Here is a 20,024-nt window from a genome sequence, read left to right as displayed (position 1 = left end):
AGATTTAGTCCAAATAATTTAGATAATATTTCATTGATTATCCAAGCAGCCGGCCACCAAAAAGACAAGAAAAGCAGAACATGGAAGACACTGAGGGATGGAGTGGTTAAAAACAGGGGATTGTGGGGGGGCGGCATCAAGGTAAAGAGGAAGGGAGGGGCAGGAGGTATCAGGGGAATAGAGAAAGAGAGAGAAAAAGAGAGAGAGAGACTACAATGAAAAGGCTGATGTCATCTCTGTGAAGCAGCCAATCCGAGAGCCACAGAGAGGGAAAGGAGGGAGGGAGGAGAGGCAGAGCTCAGAAGGGTGTGTTTTATGTACCACTGCAGCATCAGTGCAAAAAAAGGCTGGAGGAGAAGGCACGAGTCAGTGGACTGGACCGAGAAACAATACAGAGACAGAAGAAGAGACACGGGGAGGACAAAAGACAAAGGCAACACCTGCAGAGGTAAAACCAAAGCATCCCGGGTGCTGCTGGTGTCTGGGTTTCCATGCATGAACGTGTGTGTGTGTGTGTGTGTGTGTGTGTCTGTGTGTCAGTGGGCTGGAGATCAGGGACGGAGGGTCTAATGATGTCTTACATAATACGAAGGCAGGTATGAGCAACTGTGCTGAGGGTGAGACGTGAGCCGAGTGTTTGTGTGTCACTGTGCACACATGTGTGGGTGCTGGTGCTCACTTCCTGTTCTGTCTGATTTCACGTTTCACTCCAACATGCTCGAGTCCTGAAAGGCTCATTCGTGATGTTTCTGTGAGGATGCTGAGGGGGTAAACCCGTCTGTAGGGAGGGTCTGACTTCATTCAGCTTTTTAAAATCTGTCAGCGTATTTTTATGAATATTGAATGAAATGCTGCACTATACCACATTATTGTGTTAAATTATTCACAGCTGTTCTGTAGCACGCTTCCTTTCATGCTAAAAGTCTCTGCCAGGAATGATTTAGAGCTTTTTAACATCTTCATATCTGCAAATAAGATAATAGCAATAAGATAATAGCAATTCCCATTTTGTGTCCATGCCAGCTTCCCAGATGCCCCTCCACCACCCCCCACCCCCCACCCCCTTACCCACTGCTTGGTGATGAAGATGTGGCACTGCTGTTTCCTATGTTTTCAGATTCCTTGCTTGGTCCAGATATCAAGAAGATGTTGAGTTTGCTGTCATGTTTGACCAAAAAGCATGAAATCCTTGTTGTTCAGAACTGGTGTCTAATCTTTAAAATGTCCAAAATTAATTTCCTGAAGCTGAATTAATGTTTGCAGCTCTTCGTGAATGAATCGCGCTCATGAAGGCAGAATAACCTTTGGAGACCTTTGTAGCTTTTTCCCACTGCTCCTAATGTTTACTCTGGAATTCCTCTTTTTTCCTCATGGCAACATCATTTAGGCCTCTCTGTCGCCTCCATTGTGGAGTTTCTCACCGTGATTGCTCAGGCAGCTAAAATTAGGCCAGAAACTGAGAACAGGAATAAGAGCGAGGAGCTGCAGGGGGGGCTGAAGGAGGGACAGTTGATGAGCAGGATGAAGGAAATGGGAGAAGATTTAGCCCCAAAGAGACTGAATCCAGGAAGAGTGGGGGAAATGAGAGGATGGGGAAGGTGAGATGAAAAGAGAGCCTGGACTGGGATGAGAGGTGGAGGAGGAGGAGGGACAGTTAGGGCTGAGTGGAGTCTTCCTCCCTCCTCAGACTGTAGATCTTTGGCAGAAGTCAAATTGACTGAAACCATCTGCTGGGATTTTTGTACTCAGGCTTTTGTACTTACAGTAGACGACCCCCAGACTGTCACACGGGGGGAAAATGTTCAATTTATATGATAATGAGAGGAAAGTTAACACTGAGATTTCACCTTTTTATAACCTGCTCTCAAGACATCATTTAAAACCTGAATTTAACCTTTATTGTTCTTATATATCATATTTTGGTTTTGTTGCCAGCAGCATTTTAAAAAAGTTGTGACATGTTCCTAATGTTCAGCATCACATCTTTAAAAAACACAAACACACTGTGAGGTTTGGAAAATCGAATGTTTCCTGCTTCGTGTTGAGTTCAGGGGCTCCTCGGTGGTCTTTACTCCAGAGGAAGTCGTTCCTGTGGGATTCCTGAGCTCCGCACTGGAGAAGCCGGCTCTGCTTCGGTTTTTCTCCTCATGGTTTGAACTTATTAAAATGTTTCTGGCAGTAATTTTGTCTTACAGATTCGGGTCTGTTTTCAGTGTGCACAGATGTTTTCTCTGGGTTTTTAATCATTTAATGATATTAAGTTCTGGAGATGATGATGTTACACTGAGAGCCTCTCTGAGATCAAACATGTCACTAATTAACTTCATTAGATTTTATTTGTTTTTCAGTCCCAACTTTTTTGAAAAGTTTTGTTAACTTTAAAGTGATTTGAGTGACGCTTCGATATGTTAATATGTGTCTTTATGTTCTAATATAATCAAATATCCACACATCCATCTTCTTCTGCTTTTCCAGCTCAGTGCTGGGGGTCTGAATAAAATTAAATATATTAAATATAAAACTAATAAACTCATTAACATTTCCTCCAAACTCTTTCAGGTCTGGCTGATTAAATTAAAGTTCTCTTTGGAACATCCCAATAGATTAAAAAAATTATAGCAGCAAACTCGTAAATTTAATGTGTGGCTAAAACAAACTGTGCCGCTGATCATACGGGGGTTAAAGCTCATCCTCGACTGCGTTTGCGTGTTTTTGCTTTTGTAACAGCTAAAAATATGAAGCTAAAATACAGAATGATGATCCACGCACTTGGTTCTCTTTGAGAACTTATACATAAAATTAGTAGGATCAGTTTTACAGTTATTAGTAAAATTGCCAAATGAAACATTTCTGAACTTAATGTCAACATTTGTCTTGAAATCTTTGAAATCAGAGAATCACATTAATTGTTTCTGATCTTGTCATCCAGAGGCAGCCTTTAGTGGCCGGCTGCGTGCAGATGTTAAAGGAATAATGCAGCTGTTTAGCAGAAACTGGTTAAAAGCGCTCTGACTGAAAGCAGTGCTGCAGCTGGAGAGCAGCCAGAGACGCTCAAACCTGCTGCTGGCAGCCGCACTCGCACTTCAGCAGGCAGAGTGGGAGGACACCCTGAATTTGTCCCGGCAGGCCCGTGAAGTCGATAAAGTCCCGGGAGACTGTCCGAGGAGCCGGACTAAAAGGTTTCAGCTGTAGGACCGCGGGTCAAACGGAGGTCTGGGTTCAGAAAATGAGATTAGTCTGAATTTTGTTCTTTCTCAGTTCCTCCGTCTGCCTTTGCTCGGCTTCTTCTGTAGTTCTCATTGTGGCATTTCCCATCCATCTTCATCCATCTCGCTCTCACGCCCCCGCTCCCCCCCCCTTCTAACCATCCTTCCTCTCTTTTGGCCTTTCTTTCCTTTACTTCCCTTTTTTCCATTTTTCCCTCAACAAATGAGTTCTTTGTGTTTAGAAATTAAGGAATGCCCTTAACACTGCACCCCTCCTCTTCTTCCCATCTTTCCTGTTTCGAGTGTGTGTAGATTGGGGGTGCGTCCATTAGCCCGGATTAGAGCCTGTAGGCGGGTTTTAACAGCCCCTCTGTGTCTGAGGCTTTAATCTCCTCAGAAGCAGCTAATCTAACTACAGTGGCTTTAACACACACACACACACACACACACACACACACACACACACACACACACACACACACACACACACACACACACACACACATGTACTGGAATAAACATGATGTGTCTGTTCTGTAACAGTGTAGCTGCTCCGTGACAAGAGCCCATTCATGGCGTGACCACCAGCACAGAGGACACTTTATCAGCCAAATATCAGACAAACAGTATCATCAGTCACTCCATGGGCAAAAAGTCACATGACACACAGGATCCTGACTCAGAGATGAGTAAGATCAGACATAAATCTGACACTTAACACCAACGGGAATCTTTAACGGACCAAACTGATGGATTAAAGCTCAAACTGCAGACTCAAAACACTCTGGATCAGGCAGCTTTTTCTAACCTCAGAGCACGGAAAGCAGATGTCCTTCTGTGGTTGATGGTTCAAACCTTCTCTTTGCAAAGAGCAGCCAATCAGAAGCAGACTGTCTTAAAGGAAACGTGAACAGTGAGTCATTCGAAGCTCATCCAGTCCAAGAACAAAAAGAAGCCGAAAATGAGCAGAAAAGATTTCAGATCAAAGCAAACAAATCCAGAGTTTCCTGGTTTCAGCTTTTCCTTCTCTTACTTAATAATAAACTGAATATTTGGGAGATTCTGAAGAGAAAAGTGCAGTTTGAAAACATCATCTCAGGCACTTTTTACAGTTTTCTTTATGCAGGCAGCTGCTCCTAATGTGTGGTTTGGTAATGAGAGTGCTGACAGTGGAGAGAGCTTTCAGAGGCCGCAGTTAGAAATGAACAGCACAGCTCATCAGCTGTTTTCTTATTGAAGCCCTCCGGCACAGAAGCCACAGCTGAGAGGAAGTTTCTAAGCTGTTCACTGTACCTGTAATTTATCTTTTTAATATCACGCTTACACTCAGGTGTTCCAGGTGACACGTCCTATTGACAGTTAAAGTTATTTTGTGTGAGGGGTCACTCGGTCAGCGTCGTCTTCATTTACCCACAATTCACAGTACGATAGCTGTCGGTCGTGCTCTCTGATGGAAACATTTAGACATCTGAAGTCTGTTTGTCTCTGAGCTCCAGTGAAAGCTCATCTTTGTGAAACTGGCCCCAGAAAGCGTCTCATCTTCAGCATTTCACTATTTCCTGATATTTTATAGAAATATGACTAATTGATTAATCAAGAAAATAATTACAGACTTAATAAATGATGAAAAAGATCCTTTAGTCCGATTAAATCAAACCAAAGCCTCTCTGTGTCCATCATCATCTCTGCATACTTTAACATTTTTAAGTTTAATCCTCAACCTCCATTCAACCCAGATTCATAATCATTTCGGAGCCAAATGCACAGGAAGAAAGTGATTCTGGACACTTTGTATTTTCTGCATTTTTCACCTCCTGCTGCTTTTCTTTTATCTCGTCATACCTGCAGTGAGTCCCCGAAGGTGGAACTTTTTCCTGAGCTGACCATCTGTCACCTCATTTGTGGTATATTACATCCAATACACCCCCATACTTCCTGTGTGTGTGTGTGTGTGTGTTGGGGGGGGGGGGGGGGGGGCACTTTAAGAATCTGCACAAAGGAGGTAAGGGAGAGAGATGCTTCCCAAAAACCAGACGGCTGCTCCATCGTGTCGAACCGAGGAGGAGAGGCGGGTGGGAACTGAGACAATAGTAAGAGAAACTGAGTGTGTGTGTGTGTGTGTGTGTGTGTGTGTGTGTGTGTGTGTGTGTGTGTGTGTGTGTGTGTGTGTGTGTGTGAGAGAGAGAGAGAGAGGTGAGTTGAGGCGATGTAGGGAGTGGCACCGGAGAGAAAGCGAGGGAGAGGTGTGGAGGGATGGAGTGGGGGATGGGAGAAAAGAAGGCGGGGCAGCGTTGGGGGATGGGAAAAGAGGAAATATTGCCGTGTGCTGCTGGAGTCAGGGGGTTACCATGGTGATGGGAGAATGACGGAAAGGGATGGGAAAGACTGCCAGTACACACACGCGCACACGCGCGCAATGCAAATTGACATTTGTTGTCGACTGATTAAATAAAAGGAAACGCGTCGAGTCTCCTTTTAATTTAAACCTTCCTTCCTGCTCGCTCAGGCTGGGTGAGGAGAGAGAAAGAAGATGCTGCAGAGGGAGGATAAAGGCAGAGGCTCTCAGGGCTGAGTGAATGGAGAAATGTGATCTCCCACCTGGGAGTGGTTGGAGTTGTGGTTATAAGATAAAGAGTAGAAGCTGGTAGAAGCTTCCAGAAAGACAAATTATTGACAAATTATTCGTACATCAGCAAATCTGAACTCATGGAGACAGAAAAAAGCAGGAAGAGGAAGAAAAGATCAAATAAATGCAGCATTTAGAAAAAAGTAACAGTCCAAGTAACACAACACCCGATCCACTTAAAAGTGCGTCAGTGTATCAAACGCAGTTTTATTGTGAGTGTGAAAACAGGCTGTGATGTAACTTCTGACTCTTGAACAGCTGTTTTCACACCTGATCTGCATCCCTGAACGACACAAACATCTGACACCATCACTCCCCAGCTCCCCCGATTACACCAGAGGGAAAATATGTGTGTGAGTGGGTATTATGGGCTCCCCCACATTAAAGACAGATGAGGAATATTTCCTTATCGCAGTTTGGCTAATGGTACCAAGTATCAGCACAGCTGGCTAACAGGGTTACAGAAACTCAAATCAAATCTGATGAAAAAAAAGGTTCATGGATCTGACCCCAAATCAGGTTTTTAAAATTCTTTTATACTTTTAGAGCCACCTTTGCTCTTTGAATTCATCTTTTCATGTGACTTTATCTCCACGCTCCCCGTCACTCCCCTGGAGCACCTGCTGGCTGTGACCTCACAGCTCGTACATCAAGAGGACGAGGTTCTTATGTGAAGAGGCAAAAATCAAAGCCTGGCGTAGCATCTTCTACCCGCCAGGAGGGATTATCTGTGACGCGACTGAAGCTGCTGTGAGTCTGAGCGCTCAGAGTCAGACCGGCCTCCAGCTTGCTGTGGGTGGGAGTGGGTGGGAACGTGTGGGTGGATGTGGTGAGAGGATGTGTGTGGGACGTGTGTGATGTTTGTGCCAGTGGTGAAAACATTTAAGTGGAACTCATCTGCATAATGTGGATTAATTTTCTGTTTATTGCCTCGGGCCTCACAAAGTTTTACAGCCATGCTTTCAGCATCATCTTTACACACTGCATAAACAGAGCTACTATGAGCAGCTGGAACTCATATTTTTATCTACACACTTCATACTGGATTAGAAAAGAATAGAAACCCACAAAGAGAAATCAGGTGTTTCTCTGAGCTCTAGAAGCAGTGCTTTCAGCTCATGGTTTCAGCTCATGCTTTCAGCTCATGGTTTCTCCCCGTCTGGGCTGCAGGCAGCTGCTTCCAACAAATAAAGGTGCGATGAACCCACAGACACCACCTGTTTAGCTCCAAACAGCAGACAGAAGCAGTGAAGGACTGACTGTTTGCCTCGGGAGCTGGTTGGGAGCAAAAGCAGAGCTAAAGGAGAATGAGTCAGGCTTAAGCTCCTCCCACCCAGCCTCCAGCATCAGATGCAGTTTCTGAGAGGCGGGGGTGTGGCACATAAAAGATGTCCTGAGATGGAGAGCATGAGTTATGACAATAATGAGTCAGGTCTGTCACTCCTCAGGACCCTTTGGCATCACACAATGTTGTGAAGGAGGCTGACAGTTCATAGTGTCAAATTCGAGCCCAAAGTATAAACCAGAGAAGCATGTGAATGAAAACATGAAGGTCCAAAGTGGGCGTGAAGCTCCTGGCTGATGCTGATGCTGATGCTGATGCTTCCTGAAGCCCTGGAACGTGATTGGTGCTGCTGGCCACACGGCTGCAGCTCATCAGCGGTTGAGTACCAGCAGATAACGATCGCTGAGGCGTTTCCTCTGTCGGCCATGTTTTAAGGCTTCTTTCTGGGGAGAGCCTTCTTCGCTGAATGGGTTTGAATGTGTCGGTTAAGCGCACCCGTCACATGTGTGTGAAACACAATCCTGTGAGGTATTGATTGACATCGTAGAGCCGCGAACCTGATTGGCTGAGACACTTTATTCTGTTACTGAGCTGAGGCATGTTGATATGATTCTATGTTTTAATCCAGGATGTGTGAATATCATCAGATTAGATTAATCAATTAAGTTTTTGAGTAAGAGGATTACACGGTTTCACAGCCCTCTCTCATATGACTGCTGCATGTTAAGATCTCTGTGTTCTTTTCTCCTAAATGCATTAAGAGCAGGTTTACTGTACGAGCATGTGCTACTTTCCCTCTCTGCTCCCTCCTGACTTTAATTTGGGTGAAGGCAGTGATGGATGCGTGGCCGTGGGTGTTGTATATACCGCCCTGAGCGCTCTGTCACACTGTGGCCTCTCACAGCTGGCGCCACTCACCCCTCAGCTAAATGTAATGGACCCCAGCAGGGGCGGGAAGCCACCCAGTGCGGGGGCCGTTGTTTATCCAGGAACATACCGTCACTAATGACCGATTTATTCGCTCCCGTGCAGGCGCTTCGTTTGCCTTCGTGGGGAGAGAGGCAAATCACAACCAAACACACGACGCTGGCTTTGTGTCTGCTGAAGTGTGTGTGTGTGTGGGTGGGTGGTTTGATTTGTTGGAGGAGGGTGGAGGTAATCCTGAGGTGACTAAACAATGTCACACCAATAAGAGCTCATTTGAATGTGAAAAGCAGCGGTTGGATCTCAGGGACCGACTCCTCGCGTCCCGCCTGGCAGAAATAACACAGCACTGAGACACAGACGCGATCAGAGGGTTGATCAGAGAGGTGATCAGTCAGAAACTATCTAACCTGAGAAACACAGACGTTTGCTGCTTTTCTTTCTCTGCATGACAACCAACTACAGCTTGGTTTTAAAGGGACTGTTCACCCACACACACATCCGTCCTCTTGTGTGTGATGCTGTTTGTCCATCTCCACAGCTTTGTGTGAGTTTCTCACTTTCATCAGTTTCAGGAGATGTTTGTCTTCCTTTGAATATTCTGGACCTGAACAGCATCTGAAACGTCTCTGTGCAGAAATCATGACCCATTTATTCAAAAAAAAAACCACTAGAACTGTTTTCTTTCCATCGTCTCCATCCACCAACCAAAGGAAGCTCAGCTGAGGTGGATGCTCACAGATGGGTTATGTTGGTTGGTGTTTGTGGATTTTTGAGGAACTGGATCACGATTTCTGGATATTTCTCTTTCTGATTTTATTTTTTTCCAGACGTTTATCTTTATATTTTGTGCCCCACAGGCCGTCTGTGATTTAATTTGATTATAGGCGGACATCTCCTGAGCCAGTACCACCAAAATGGGTCAAATCCCATCAAAATACCTCCATGAATCACTGGGACTACACACGATACAAGCTGATGAACTGCAGCAGTTTTCTTTTATCTCTTCTATTGTGTCACATCAGCCCTCGTTTTAAATGCTTCACCTTAGATCATGTGACTGGATGCAAAAGAGTAGGGGCACGGTTATAAAATAATTGGTTCGTATGACCTCTGACCTCTGAGCTCCTTCTGCGTAGTCAGCACAGTCAGCGGGATTCCTCCTCAGGGATCAGTATGAAGCCAATCCATCAAAATTCCCTCTCAGTCTGTCTCATGGCTGCAGAGACGTTTGAGTCCGGACTGACAGACTGAGACAAACTCGGCTAAAATATTTCAGCAAACAACCACAAGAACGTTGTTTTTCAAAGTCTGCATTTTCATTAATGGGGGGGTGGATGCTTCTGCCTTCACTGCAGCCTGTTCTTTCATGGTGGAGGCTGATAAGACAGGAGAGGCTTCATGGTGAAGCATCGCCTGGAGCACTTTTATAGTCGTGTCGCTGCTGTGGAGGCAGAACGAGCATCCGCACACAAACAGAATGGCAGAATCAAAGGTAATGATGGAGGAAAAGCTGCAAACAGAGAGAAAAACTAAGGATGGGCAGAAGAAGACGGCGGGTGGTTGGAGGCCTGTCAGTGGAGGCGCTTTGTTCCTGGTCAGAAACCTCCTCGTGCTTATTGAGTTATTCATCGCTGGCCTTCCACAGGGAAATCCCAGTCTAGTTAGACACTAACACAAAGACAGCTTAACACCTACTCCTGTGTGTGTGTGTGTGTGTGTGTGTGTGTGTGTGTGTGTGTGTGTGTGTGTGTGTGTGTGTGTGTGTGTGTGTGTGTGTGTGTGTGTGTGTTGAGGTCATCCCTGTAAATATGGGAGCTGATGGTGACATCAGAGGATTGACTTGTTCTGAGCGCCATCATAAAAAACACCGAACGTGTCACAGACGTGCAGGAAGCAGCTGAGTCACGACTGACTGGAAGGGACTGAAGGTACGGAGGCTCGGAGCTGCCAACAATAAAAAGAAAACCACTCAAACAAAACACAATCATATTTTAGAAAAGAACATTTTAAAAACAAAAAACTAGCCTCACCTAAACACTTGATTTCATTTTTGTACTCTTGGATCTGTGTGATGTCACAGACAGGGGACATCCCTAATATGGTATGACTCCGATTCAATCAGAAGAAAGTGTCCTCAAAGGGGGAGGAGCTAAAACAGCTTATTTCACTCAGGTTGAACTGTTAAAGTTCTTTAACTGTGTTAGATTGCTATGCACATTTTTTTTTGTCATCTTTAAACTTCAATTTAATTCTTTGTTTGTTATTTTTTATATATATGTGTTGTTAAATGTTTTTGATGTTGTGCTTTCATTGTATTACACATTTAGCCAACAAGAAGTCAAAACAGCAACGATGACAACAAACTGACTGCAGTCGAAGAAAAATTTTAATGAAAAAAAAATTCTCACTGATGCTGTTATATAAAAAGGTTCCTCTCAAAAAGGAAGTTGATCTGTTTTTAAAGTACAAAGTTAGATATTTTGTTTCAGTGTGTTGGCTGAAGGCATAAAATGAAGCCACTGCAGATGAGCCTTAAATTCGATCTCTGCAGACTTCAGCGGCAGCTTTCTCCAGATTTGGTGCTGTAGTGAGTGTTTGGGACAGCGAGCATGTAGAAGGGATTTTTCTCTGTTCTTTATTAGAACTCTTCAGTTTGTAACAGTAAATTATTTGTTCTCTGCATGTTGGGAGAGACAGAAATGTCCTGTATGCTCACTAAGACAGAAAGTCTTTTCTGGGAGCGACTGTCACACACTGAGCACACATCGTGTGCTGGAGGACGGCATTTGTAGTCGAGCACTTTGTGTGTTGTTGCATGTGAAGAAACTTTAACCCAAATCTGTAATCTGTTAAGCTGCTTGGAAAAGAACCAAACCCTCTTCAGGAGAAATGTTGAGTCACTGCGGTTCAGAGAAATAAACCCTCACACTGACAGTCGCATCTGCGCTGCAACTAAAACAGCAGCCGAGGAATCCTTCATTTATTTATCAGACGGCCTTTTTAAATGTATCCAATTAAAAAATGACAGGAGTCACAAACCGGCCACGACAGAAAGATGCCTGTTAAGAAATAGTTTATTATAAATTATAGAAACAAGCAGGAAAAACTTGAACTACGTGTGTGCAGTGTGTGGTTGAGTGCAAGAAATGAGCTCTCAGGACTTTCAGAGAGCGCCCCGGCATGCTGGGCCCAGGTGCTGCTGGTTATGCTGATTGGGAATAAGCCACGCCTCCTCTCTGATACCTGAGGTAAGAACCTGCTGCACAGACGAGAAGAAAGGAAGGCGAGAGTCGTAATAACCAAACTTCTTAAAGAAAATCCAGCTCCATGTTTGTTCTTGGACTCTACTAGAGCAGCTTTGCATAATTGATAATTGAAAATAATCCTTATTTATCTCATGCTGGGCCCTCAGTTCATCCTCTTTCTGAAACAAGCCCTTTTAGCTCCTCCACCTTTAAGTCCACCTGCTTCTGATTGGATTAAAACAGCAGGTCTGAGCAGCAGGTAGGTCTGCTGTGCCTCAGATGATCCATCAGGCTGTGAACGTGTTTATTTCGGCTCCAAATTTGGACGTTTTAGCACAGAGTCAGTGGCGGCTGGCTCACTGCTGGAGCCTCTAGTGGACATTAGAGGAAGTGCAGTTGGAGCACTCAGGTGACATCTTACTGCTTCACACTGTTCATGCTAACAGGAAGTGAACGCATACTTTACATCAACAAAATCATACAAACTGTCAGAAAAATCAGAGCTTAAATGATACTTTGTGACATTTTGTGGCTTCTGGTTTCTGCTTCCTGGTTGGTGTCTGCTGTGAGGTTTAGATTTGGGATAGAATTATGGAAAAGTTCATGTGCTGATTCTGATGATGATCTTTAGCTCTCCTTTTGGAGATGACATTTCTGTGAGGCAGATCTGTTCATTAACAGCGTTCTCTGTAATCCGTGTGTCATCATGCTTCATTAAAAACATATTAGCTTCTGCACATGAAGAGTATATAAATGTCATTTCTTGGAGAAAGGCTTGCTAATATATATCACCCCCCCTCACTCACTCACTCACAGACAGCAGCATGTTTAACTCAGCGGTGCTTTATTAAAATGGCACCTCATTACATATTCATGAGGCCCGATGTGAAGGACATCAGCAGTACGATCTGCAGACTGTCAGACACACTCAGGAGAAATCACCTACAGACTGTCTCCTTGCTCTGTGGTCAGTGTGTGTGTGTGTGTGTGTGTGTGTGTGTGTGTGTGTGTGTGTGTGTGTGTGTGGATGGAGTAGTAAATGGGAGGGTATGTAATGAATAATGAATTTGGGGTGAATTTAGGTCACATGGGCAACTGGGAGGGACAGATGTGAATAACTCTTTCTTTCCTCATCTCTGTGTGTCTTTGTGTGCGTGCGTGTCTTTGTGTGTGCGTGTGTGTCTTTGTGTGTGTGGTGTGTGTTTTGTGCAGACTGAAGGGGAAGTACCCTCCTCGCCTTTGCCTAATCTCTCCATCCACACGTCCCAATTCTTTCCTCCAGATCGGAATCTATCAATGAATTAATTTCTCGCTCTGTCGCTCTCGATCCGTCCACCTGCCTCCCCTCCCTTTGACTCTCTGACCCCCCCCCGTAGACGTCCCACCTGCACCCGCCCTGCCTCCCCCACCTCCCCTCAGGCTTCCCCGTGGACTGGCGGGTCCACCTGCCTCTGCCCTCTAAAGCTCCTCAGGTTCTGTGGGGACAGCTCAGGACCCTGAAGGAGGCGAGGGGGGGCCTCAGAGAGGAAATTGGTACAGTATGTTTAATATTAACTGGTACAGAACGGAAACGCGGCTGCCCACAGGGCATGAACTGCCTCTTTAATGCTGTCTGTGAGATTTACAGCAGCTATTAAAGTGTCCTGTTTGGGTTTTCAGTCATCAAACATTTTAATGCCTGAAACTGTGCTCTCAGCTGACAGCCGAGCACTCTGGGTAATCTCTATAAACACAAATCTGACTACAGAAAACATGCAGGAAAACTGCAGAAACCAGAAGCTTCCTTTGAGAGACAGACGCCCTCTCTGTTTGTAAGATCAGGCTTAAAACTTTCCTTTATGATCAAGCTTGTAGTTAGGGCTGGATCAGGTGACCCTGAACCCTCCCTTAGTTATGCTGCTATGGGCCTAGGCTGCTGGGGGGTTCCCATAGTGTTTCTTCTTCACTCGCCTCTTTTCTCTCTCTGTGTGTTTATATGGAGACACTGTAGGTGTATACAGCAGCAAATAATCCCAGAGCTGAATCTTTGCTTTGAAATCCCTGCATGCAGCTGAACCAGAAACAGGTAAAGTCAGAAGAGCTTGTGTGTGAATGTGCAGTGTATTGTGTTCTCTTAAATATGAGCGTGTGCAGTGAAACTCGCAGCGCTAATCAGATCTGAAAGTCTTCGTCCACCTCTCTAAATCCTGAGTGGACTTCCTGCCTGTCTGATCTGAGTGGAGTGGTCCTAATGTGTCAGATTCCCAGGATAACAAAGGCCCGGCGAGCGGGGAACAACATTGTGCGTTTAATGTCATTCTGCACCGCAAACTGCAACTGAAAGCTTCCTGTCAGCAGGGGTCAAGTAGCTTTAAGCTGCAGCCTCAATAAAGACACTCTGACAGTCAGTGAAGGAGGCGCTCCTCCATCAGGCGCCTTTAGATTAAGACCTGATTCATTAATGAGCTCCAGCCCCGCCCCCTCCTTAACTCAGCGCCAGCAGGGGTCCATGAATATTTAAATGAAGTCTCCGTGGATAACGATTTTTTTAACAACCAGAATCCAAATGTCCTCTGACCAAGAGTGAGGCGGCTGTGAGCACGCCGCGATGCTTCCTTCACCCGTCATTTATTACGTTTGTTTCATCTTCATGTCTGGGCTCATTACATCTGGAGAACCCCCGCAGCTCCCCCCCCCCCCCCCCCCCCCCCCCCCCCCCCACACACACACACACACACACACACCTTCTGTCCTGCTGTTTGGGGTCATTTATTTTGAAAATAAGCCCGGCAGGTAACAGCAGCAGCCTGATGGGAGCAGGTGTGTTTTCCTCTGTGTGTGTGTGTGTGTGTGTGTGTGTGTGTGTGTGTGTGTGTGTGTGTGCGTGTGCGTGTGTGTGTGTGTGTGTGTGTTTGTGTGCGTGTGTTTGTGTGTTAACAGTAACAGACATGTATGTTTCCTCTCTGCGTGTGTGTTAAAGGACTTTTAGTCCAGTCTTTGCTCCGTCCTGCTCCTGTAGGGGGCTCCTCACTAACAAACAGTGAGTGAGACGTGTGCTGGAGACAGGTTGTGTAATAATGAGATGTTGGAGGGGGTCTGCATTAGCCAGCTGTCACTCCTCGCCCCTCACCCCGCGTGTGTGTTTTGAGGGAAGCCTCTGAGACGGGCCTTGGCAGAGGACGGCTGGTGGTTACACTCACAGACTGATAAGTTGTGACACCTCCTGTAACCGGCCCTGCCCTTCGTCTCTGTTCTTATCCAGAGTGTTTCAGCGAGCTGTCGGACCAGCTTGGACCTGCTGCGCCGACACATCAGGCAAAAATTCTGTATTTGAAATCTTATTTCCATAATTGTCCACCGAGTGAGTGTGAATGAAAGAGAAGAATGGCCTGGATGCAGGTCACTATCCATCTGCAACACACCATCCATCACTGCAATTAGAGGACATTTAACGATGGAGGCTCTGTATTAGATTTCTTTGTATCCATCATCCATGAAGGATGTGTCCTAATAAACCTGTGACATCTCTCTGGTGAAACATTATATTTTATCTGTGAGACCGAGTGACAGAAACTTACTGGCTTGTTTTTTTTTAAGGTATTTTTTCTGAATTTGTGTCTTTAAACATGTTTTAAAAACTTCTGATTTATGTATCTGTGTTAGAGAGATACTGTTAACGAAGTCGAGGGAGTTTAAGTTTTGGAAGGTCGTTAAGCTGTGTCAGCCTGACAGGAACGTTCTCATTTATAAGGGCAGCCTGTGAAAGCCAGAGCCTCAGAGGAAATATAAAACATACCCACTGCTAAAATGCTGCCCCCGGTGGTGAAAGTCTTAGTTACATTTTGCAGATCACAGGAATTTATCCTCGTTAGCACACAAACAAAAGGAAGGCAGCTGATATGTTGATCGCTCTATTCAGTCATACAGTGCACAGAAAGCATTTAATACATGAATTAAAAACTGCATAATGCCCTTTTACAGCAGCATGTATGTTTTCCTGCAATGTATAAATGGCCAAATAAATTAGGAGCATTTCCAGGTAATTTCCTGGGATGCAGGGATGCTTGGAGTGAAGGGAACGCAGTTTGGGCCTCTGGGATGGAAAACCTGTCACTGATCTTCGGTTCATTCGAGGAATCTCCCTGAATTTCTTTCATATTTTGCTTTGTTTCATGAACGTATTCGCACAGATGGAGCAGCCGCAGCCTGATTTCACAGCTCTGAAGCGGCATCGTCAGTTATTTTTAGAGTTTCAGAAGTGCAGAGCAGATTCTGAAAGGATTTCACCGGCTTTGTAGATCAGCCCACAGAGGAGGAGAGCGTAATCCCCGACTTCAAGTAAAAACTAGATTATGACCAAACTTGGAGCTCTGAGTGTTTTGGGGGGGTTTTTTGCGGCAATATGACGAAACAAAAGGGAGAAAGGCTGATCCATCTGTGTCTGCTTTCAGCCCCGACACGCCTGCTGTCACGGGTCAGTGTTCAGTCACAGGGCAGGGACAAAGGAGGAGATGTGTAGATGAATGGAAACACAGCGAGTGTGGCAGACACACACACACACACACACTCAATCTCTCTTTGTAATGTCATTAGTGGAGAAGATGTTTCCTGCTGCTTTGATCTGATCTTGACTTTATCAAGATGACCCAGCCCCTTTGTCAATAACACACACACACACACACACAGACACACAGACTGAGGTTTTTGTGAATTAAAAACTGAATTAAAACCCAAAGTGAATTTAAATATTAGAATTGATTATCACAGACGTGCTGAGGAATTAGTTGTGAATATTTTATTTTTAGGTCAAAGTTCCCCCTCTGGAATAAATTAATATTTGTCTGGTTCTGTTGATTTATGTTTGGTAAAATTAATGATGTCTTTGCTTTCTTTTTCCTTCCCTCCTCTCCTGTGCCCTTCCCTCCTCCCCTCGTACCCCTCCTTTGTTCTCGGGGTCAGCCCCCCCCCCCTCCACAGTCAGCCTGAAGAAGCTTCTGTGGACGGAGCGAGGAGGCAGGGAGCCTCACTCTGAGTGTGGAGGCAGCAAACACACCCACCAACTTACTGCTGTTTACTCCCCTCAGCTCTCCAGAGGCTCGGGGCGGTCCCTGGAGTGTGTGTCTGCTTTGGCGCGTGTGGGTGTGTGTGTGTTTCTTCATGTGTTGATGAGTGTGTGGGTGTCTTGCATCACTTTTGATGGGACATTGAGAGATGTGTGTGTCACAGCGTCGGTGGATGGGCTGTAGGGGGCTGTGCTCCCCCACCCTCCCCCTGATCCTCCTCCTCCTGCTCCCTCTGTCCTTCCTCTCCTCCACACCTCCGTTCGCTCAGGGAGCCATCCACATCCCCAAGACCTGTGAGTACTCCTGCACCACACACACTACAAACACGAGTGTACCAGTTTCTACTTCCAGTAAATAATTTCAAACCATATCCAGTATTTCACATTCTGCTCTCCAGTTAGACCTTTCCTCTTTCTCGTTTCTGTTGTGCCACTAATTTAAATTATTTCATGGGCATTAGGGGAGGGGCTAAATACTACAATACCCACAATCCTGTGGTGCAGAGCTGTGGAGAATTAAAAGCTATAGATTTGTGGTTTCTGAATGATGTTATCTTTAAAGTTGAACCACTGACGCTCTGTGTTGAAATCAGAACGACCCCCTATGAGCAGCACTTGGTGACAGTGAGGAGGAAAAACTCCCTTTAACAGGAAGAAACCTCCAGCAGAACCAGGCTCAGGGAGGGGGGGTCATCTGCTGGGACTGGTGGGGTGGGGGGGCAGGGGGAGAAAACAGAGACGGCCCTCATCGTGTTTTCAGCACTGACTGCTTCACCTTACAGCTCCACTGCCAGGCTCAGAGGAAGAGCACTCAGTGAGGGGCGGATCGAGTAGCCTCTGACTAAATCATCCTTTTTTCTTTAGCAGGTCCATAATGTCCAAAATGGACATCATCTTATACTCAGTAACATTTTAATAAACTCCAAATTCAGGCAATAAACTGATCAGGAAACAGTTCGCTGAGGTCATACTGACTCCGGGGAGGTGCACGTCAGGTATCAGAGGGGTTTGTGCAGTTATGATGCAGAGTAAACACAATAGAACGAAACATTAGAGTTTATTGTGTTTGCTTTTTGTGATCCCTGTTACACTAAGACACTGATTAAAGCAAAGAAAAGTAGACTAAACATCAAATCTTTGTTTTTATTTGGAGTTCAGTCTGCAGATGAAGACGAGGATGCTCCAGATGTCACACAGCTTTTAATGCAGCTAGAAAACAGGAATGAGATTTTTACTTCTGCTGTTGATCAACTCTGTATAAATGCGCCGCCTTAAAGACGCTGGACTGACCCGTTTACTGATGATTGCTGAGCTGGTTTGAAACGTGCCCTCTGGTTAAATGCTGCTCCGTGCTCCTTCTTATCTTCCTCATCTGCTCTGCTGTTCTGTTGATTCTTCTCAAATACAGTCTTAACTTTCAAACACATCCATATGAACACAAATACAAATTTACTGATCCACACAATCAGTTTAGGATGACCTCTGGTCCCTGGGGTAAAGTTCAAAGGTCAGCAGGCTTAGCCACGATGGTCCCAGAGGAGGGGGAGAGGGAGTGAGAGGAGGAATCAGGTTCAGCCTGACCTTCAGTAAACGACCTTCTCTCTGGGCGTGGCAGGCAGAGCAACAGAGGAAGGAGAGAGGGATAGAAGGAGGAGAGGTGGAGATATGGGTGGGACGGGAGACGGGGGGATGTAAACTGACCTACGACGCCAGCATGTCTGCATCAGAAACCAAGAAGGAAGATAAACCCCTTCAGATGCTGTCACTGCTAATAAACATCAAGTTGATGAGTAGATGTTGTCCCGCTCAGAGAACAGCATGAACAATGTGCCACATGTATCTGCAGCCTTTTAAACGTCTCTGTTTCCTTTCTGCTCTCCCTTCACTGCTTTCCTGTGGACAAACAGATAAACAGCGTAACAGTAAGTGACTTTTCTTGTTGCTGTAATGCAGAAATGTGTGTCGTGGCTCTGCAGCTTTGACCCGAGCGGCGCTTCGTTCCTGCAAACCTGTCCTCCACGCGCCGCAGACGGTCACGCCGTCCGTCTGTTTCCCTGCGCTCACACCTGTTCGCGGCACTTTACCTGATTAAATCTGTCAAAGCAGAGCGTCTCCCTCCTGCACCGCCCCACACAGACACTAAAACACGTCTTTGCTATAATTTCTCTGTCAGATAATTTACCACAACAACACTGATCACATGTTAAAGTAAAAATCCCTCCATCTCAAACTAATTTAAGCTGTTTATAGAGAACCAAAACTGCCCAAATCATTCATTAGGGCCCGAGCACGAACTGTGCGAAGGCCCTATTGTAATTGCTTCGTTTATTAGGGCCCGAGCACGAACTGTGCGAAGGCCCTATTGTAATTGCTTCGTTTATTAGGCCCGAGCCGACGAAGTCTCGGCGAGGAGCCTATTGGATTCACTATGCCACATACCCCAAAATGCGTTAAAATCCCCACGGTCGCATGGGACGCGTTCGCCAGTGAGCCCTGACCTCATAGGGACGTGGGTCAGGTCGAGACGTTTCCGAAAAGGTATGCGTTGGGGTGACTGGGAAAACGCCTAATTGTTTTTGCTCGAATTCTCCATTATTCTTTATTATTATTATTTTTCTTTATTATTATTATTATACTTTCTCTCTCTTTGAACCCAATTTTGACCCCCTGAACATGCGCGAAAAGTCACCATTTTTTGCATGGTGGTCAGGTCTGGCGAAAATTACGTATTTTAATGTCGCCACAAACTAACTCAAAAACACGGCTACACTGCGCCCCCTGGAAATTTCATTTTTCGGGCCCCTATGGGAGAGGCCAAATTCAAGTTTGCCCTAGATTCATGAAATTCTCGTCACACATAGATCATGTCAGGACAAACAAAAAATCCTCTTGAGGCACCCCTGCATGACCCACAGGAAATCCACCAGGTTCACTTGAAATTTGGCTTTTGCCGAGTCAGCAATTTCGCTCACCTTGTATTTGCGCGAACTTCTCCTACAGCATTTGACCCACAAACACCAAAATGGCTCAGCATCATTTAGAGACATAGGGCATCTAAAGTTATCGAAGGCTTTGTATTCATTTCAATTGTCTTGTCACACTAGGCCCCTGAAGTTGGCCTTCGTTTGACCAATAATTCCGGTCCTCTTTCCTGCCATCAATCGCACATGCTTTGCCCGATCTGCCCCAAAATGGAATCATTTATGAACACACCTACACTGAATCCATAAGTGCAGAAACCACGTCGATTGATGCCATAGCGCCCCCTACAGAACAAAATGAAAATTTGTATGGGGGTCCACAAAATTAGTTTCTCTGGTATGCATGAAAATTTTTGTACACAATCCTCAGATCCTCCTGGTCAGAAAAGGCAATCAGACCTATGCCCAATTTTGCACGCCACACGCGCCACCACACCGCAAATGTGCGTTGCGTTTATATGGGGAGCCAACAATTTACTTTCTCAGACATGCATGCAATTCGAGACAAACATTCTTTACCCCAGCACGATCAAAAAAGTCAATGACACCCATGTCCACATTCCCACAGGAAATCCGCTAGCTTGGCTTGAAATTCTGTTTTTGCCAATTTTGCACTGTTGGACACCTCGTATTTGCGCGAACTTCTCCTAGGGCATTTGACCCACTAAACCCAAAATGGCTCAGCATCATCTAGAGACATAGGGCATCCAAAG

The 20,024-nt window shown here is 45.5% G+C and overlaps 1 protein-coding gene across 2 annotated transcripts in view; it reads left to right on the top strand.

Moving 5' to 3' along the window:
* Positions 1-337: 337 nt before the first annotated feature.
* Positions 338-20,024, top strand: part of LOC115783157 (neural cell adhesion molecule L1-like) — a 64,421-nt gene continuing 44,734 nt past the window's right edge. For both annotated transcript variants that reach the window (XM_030733842.1, XM_030733841.1), the window contains exons 1-3: positions 338-448; positions 16,228-16,624; positions 18,238-18,252. In XM_030733842.1, the coding sequence (XP_030589702.1) occupies positions 16,480-16,624; positions 18,238-18,252 (160 nt within the window). In that variant the 5' untranslated portion in view covers positions 338-448; positions 16,228-16,479. The remainder of the gene's footprint in view (positions 449-16,227; positions 16,625-18,237; positions 18,253-20,024) is intronic.

Source organism: Archocentrus centrarchus, chromosome 7 (assembly GCF_007364275.1).
Source record: "Archocentrus centrarchus isolate MPI-CPG fArcCen1 chromosome 7, fArcCen1, whole genome shotgun sequence".
Taxonomy (NCBI): domain Eukaryota; kingdom Metazoa; phylum Chordata; class Actinopteri; order Cichliformes; family Cichlidae; genus Archocentrus; species Archocentrus centrarchus.
The sequence above is the reverse complement of the archived record's forward strand: the minus strand, read 5'-3'. Positions and strand labels throughout refer to the sequence as shown.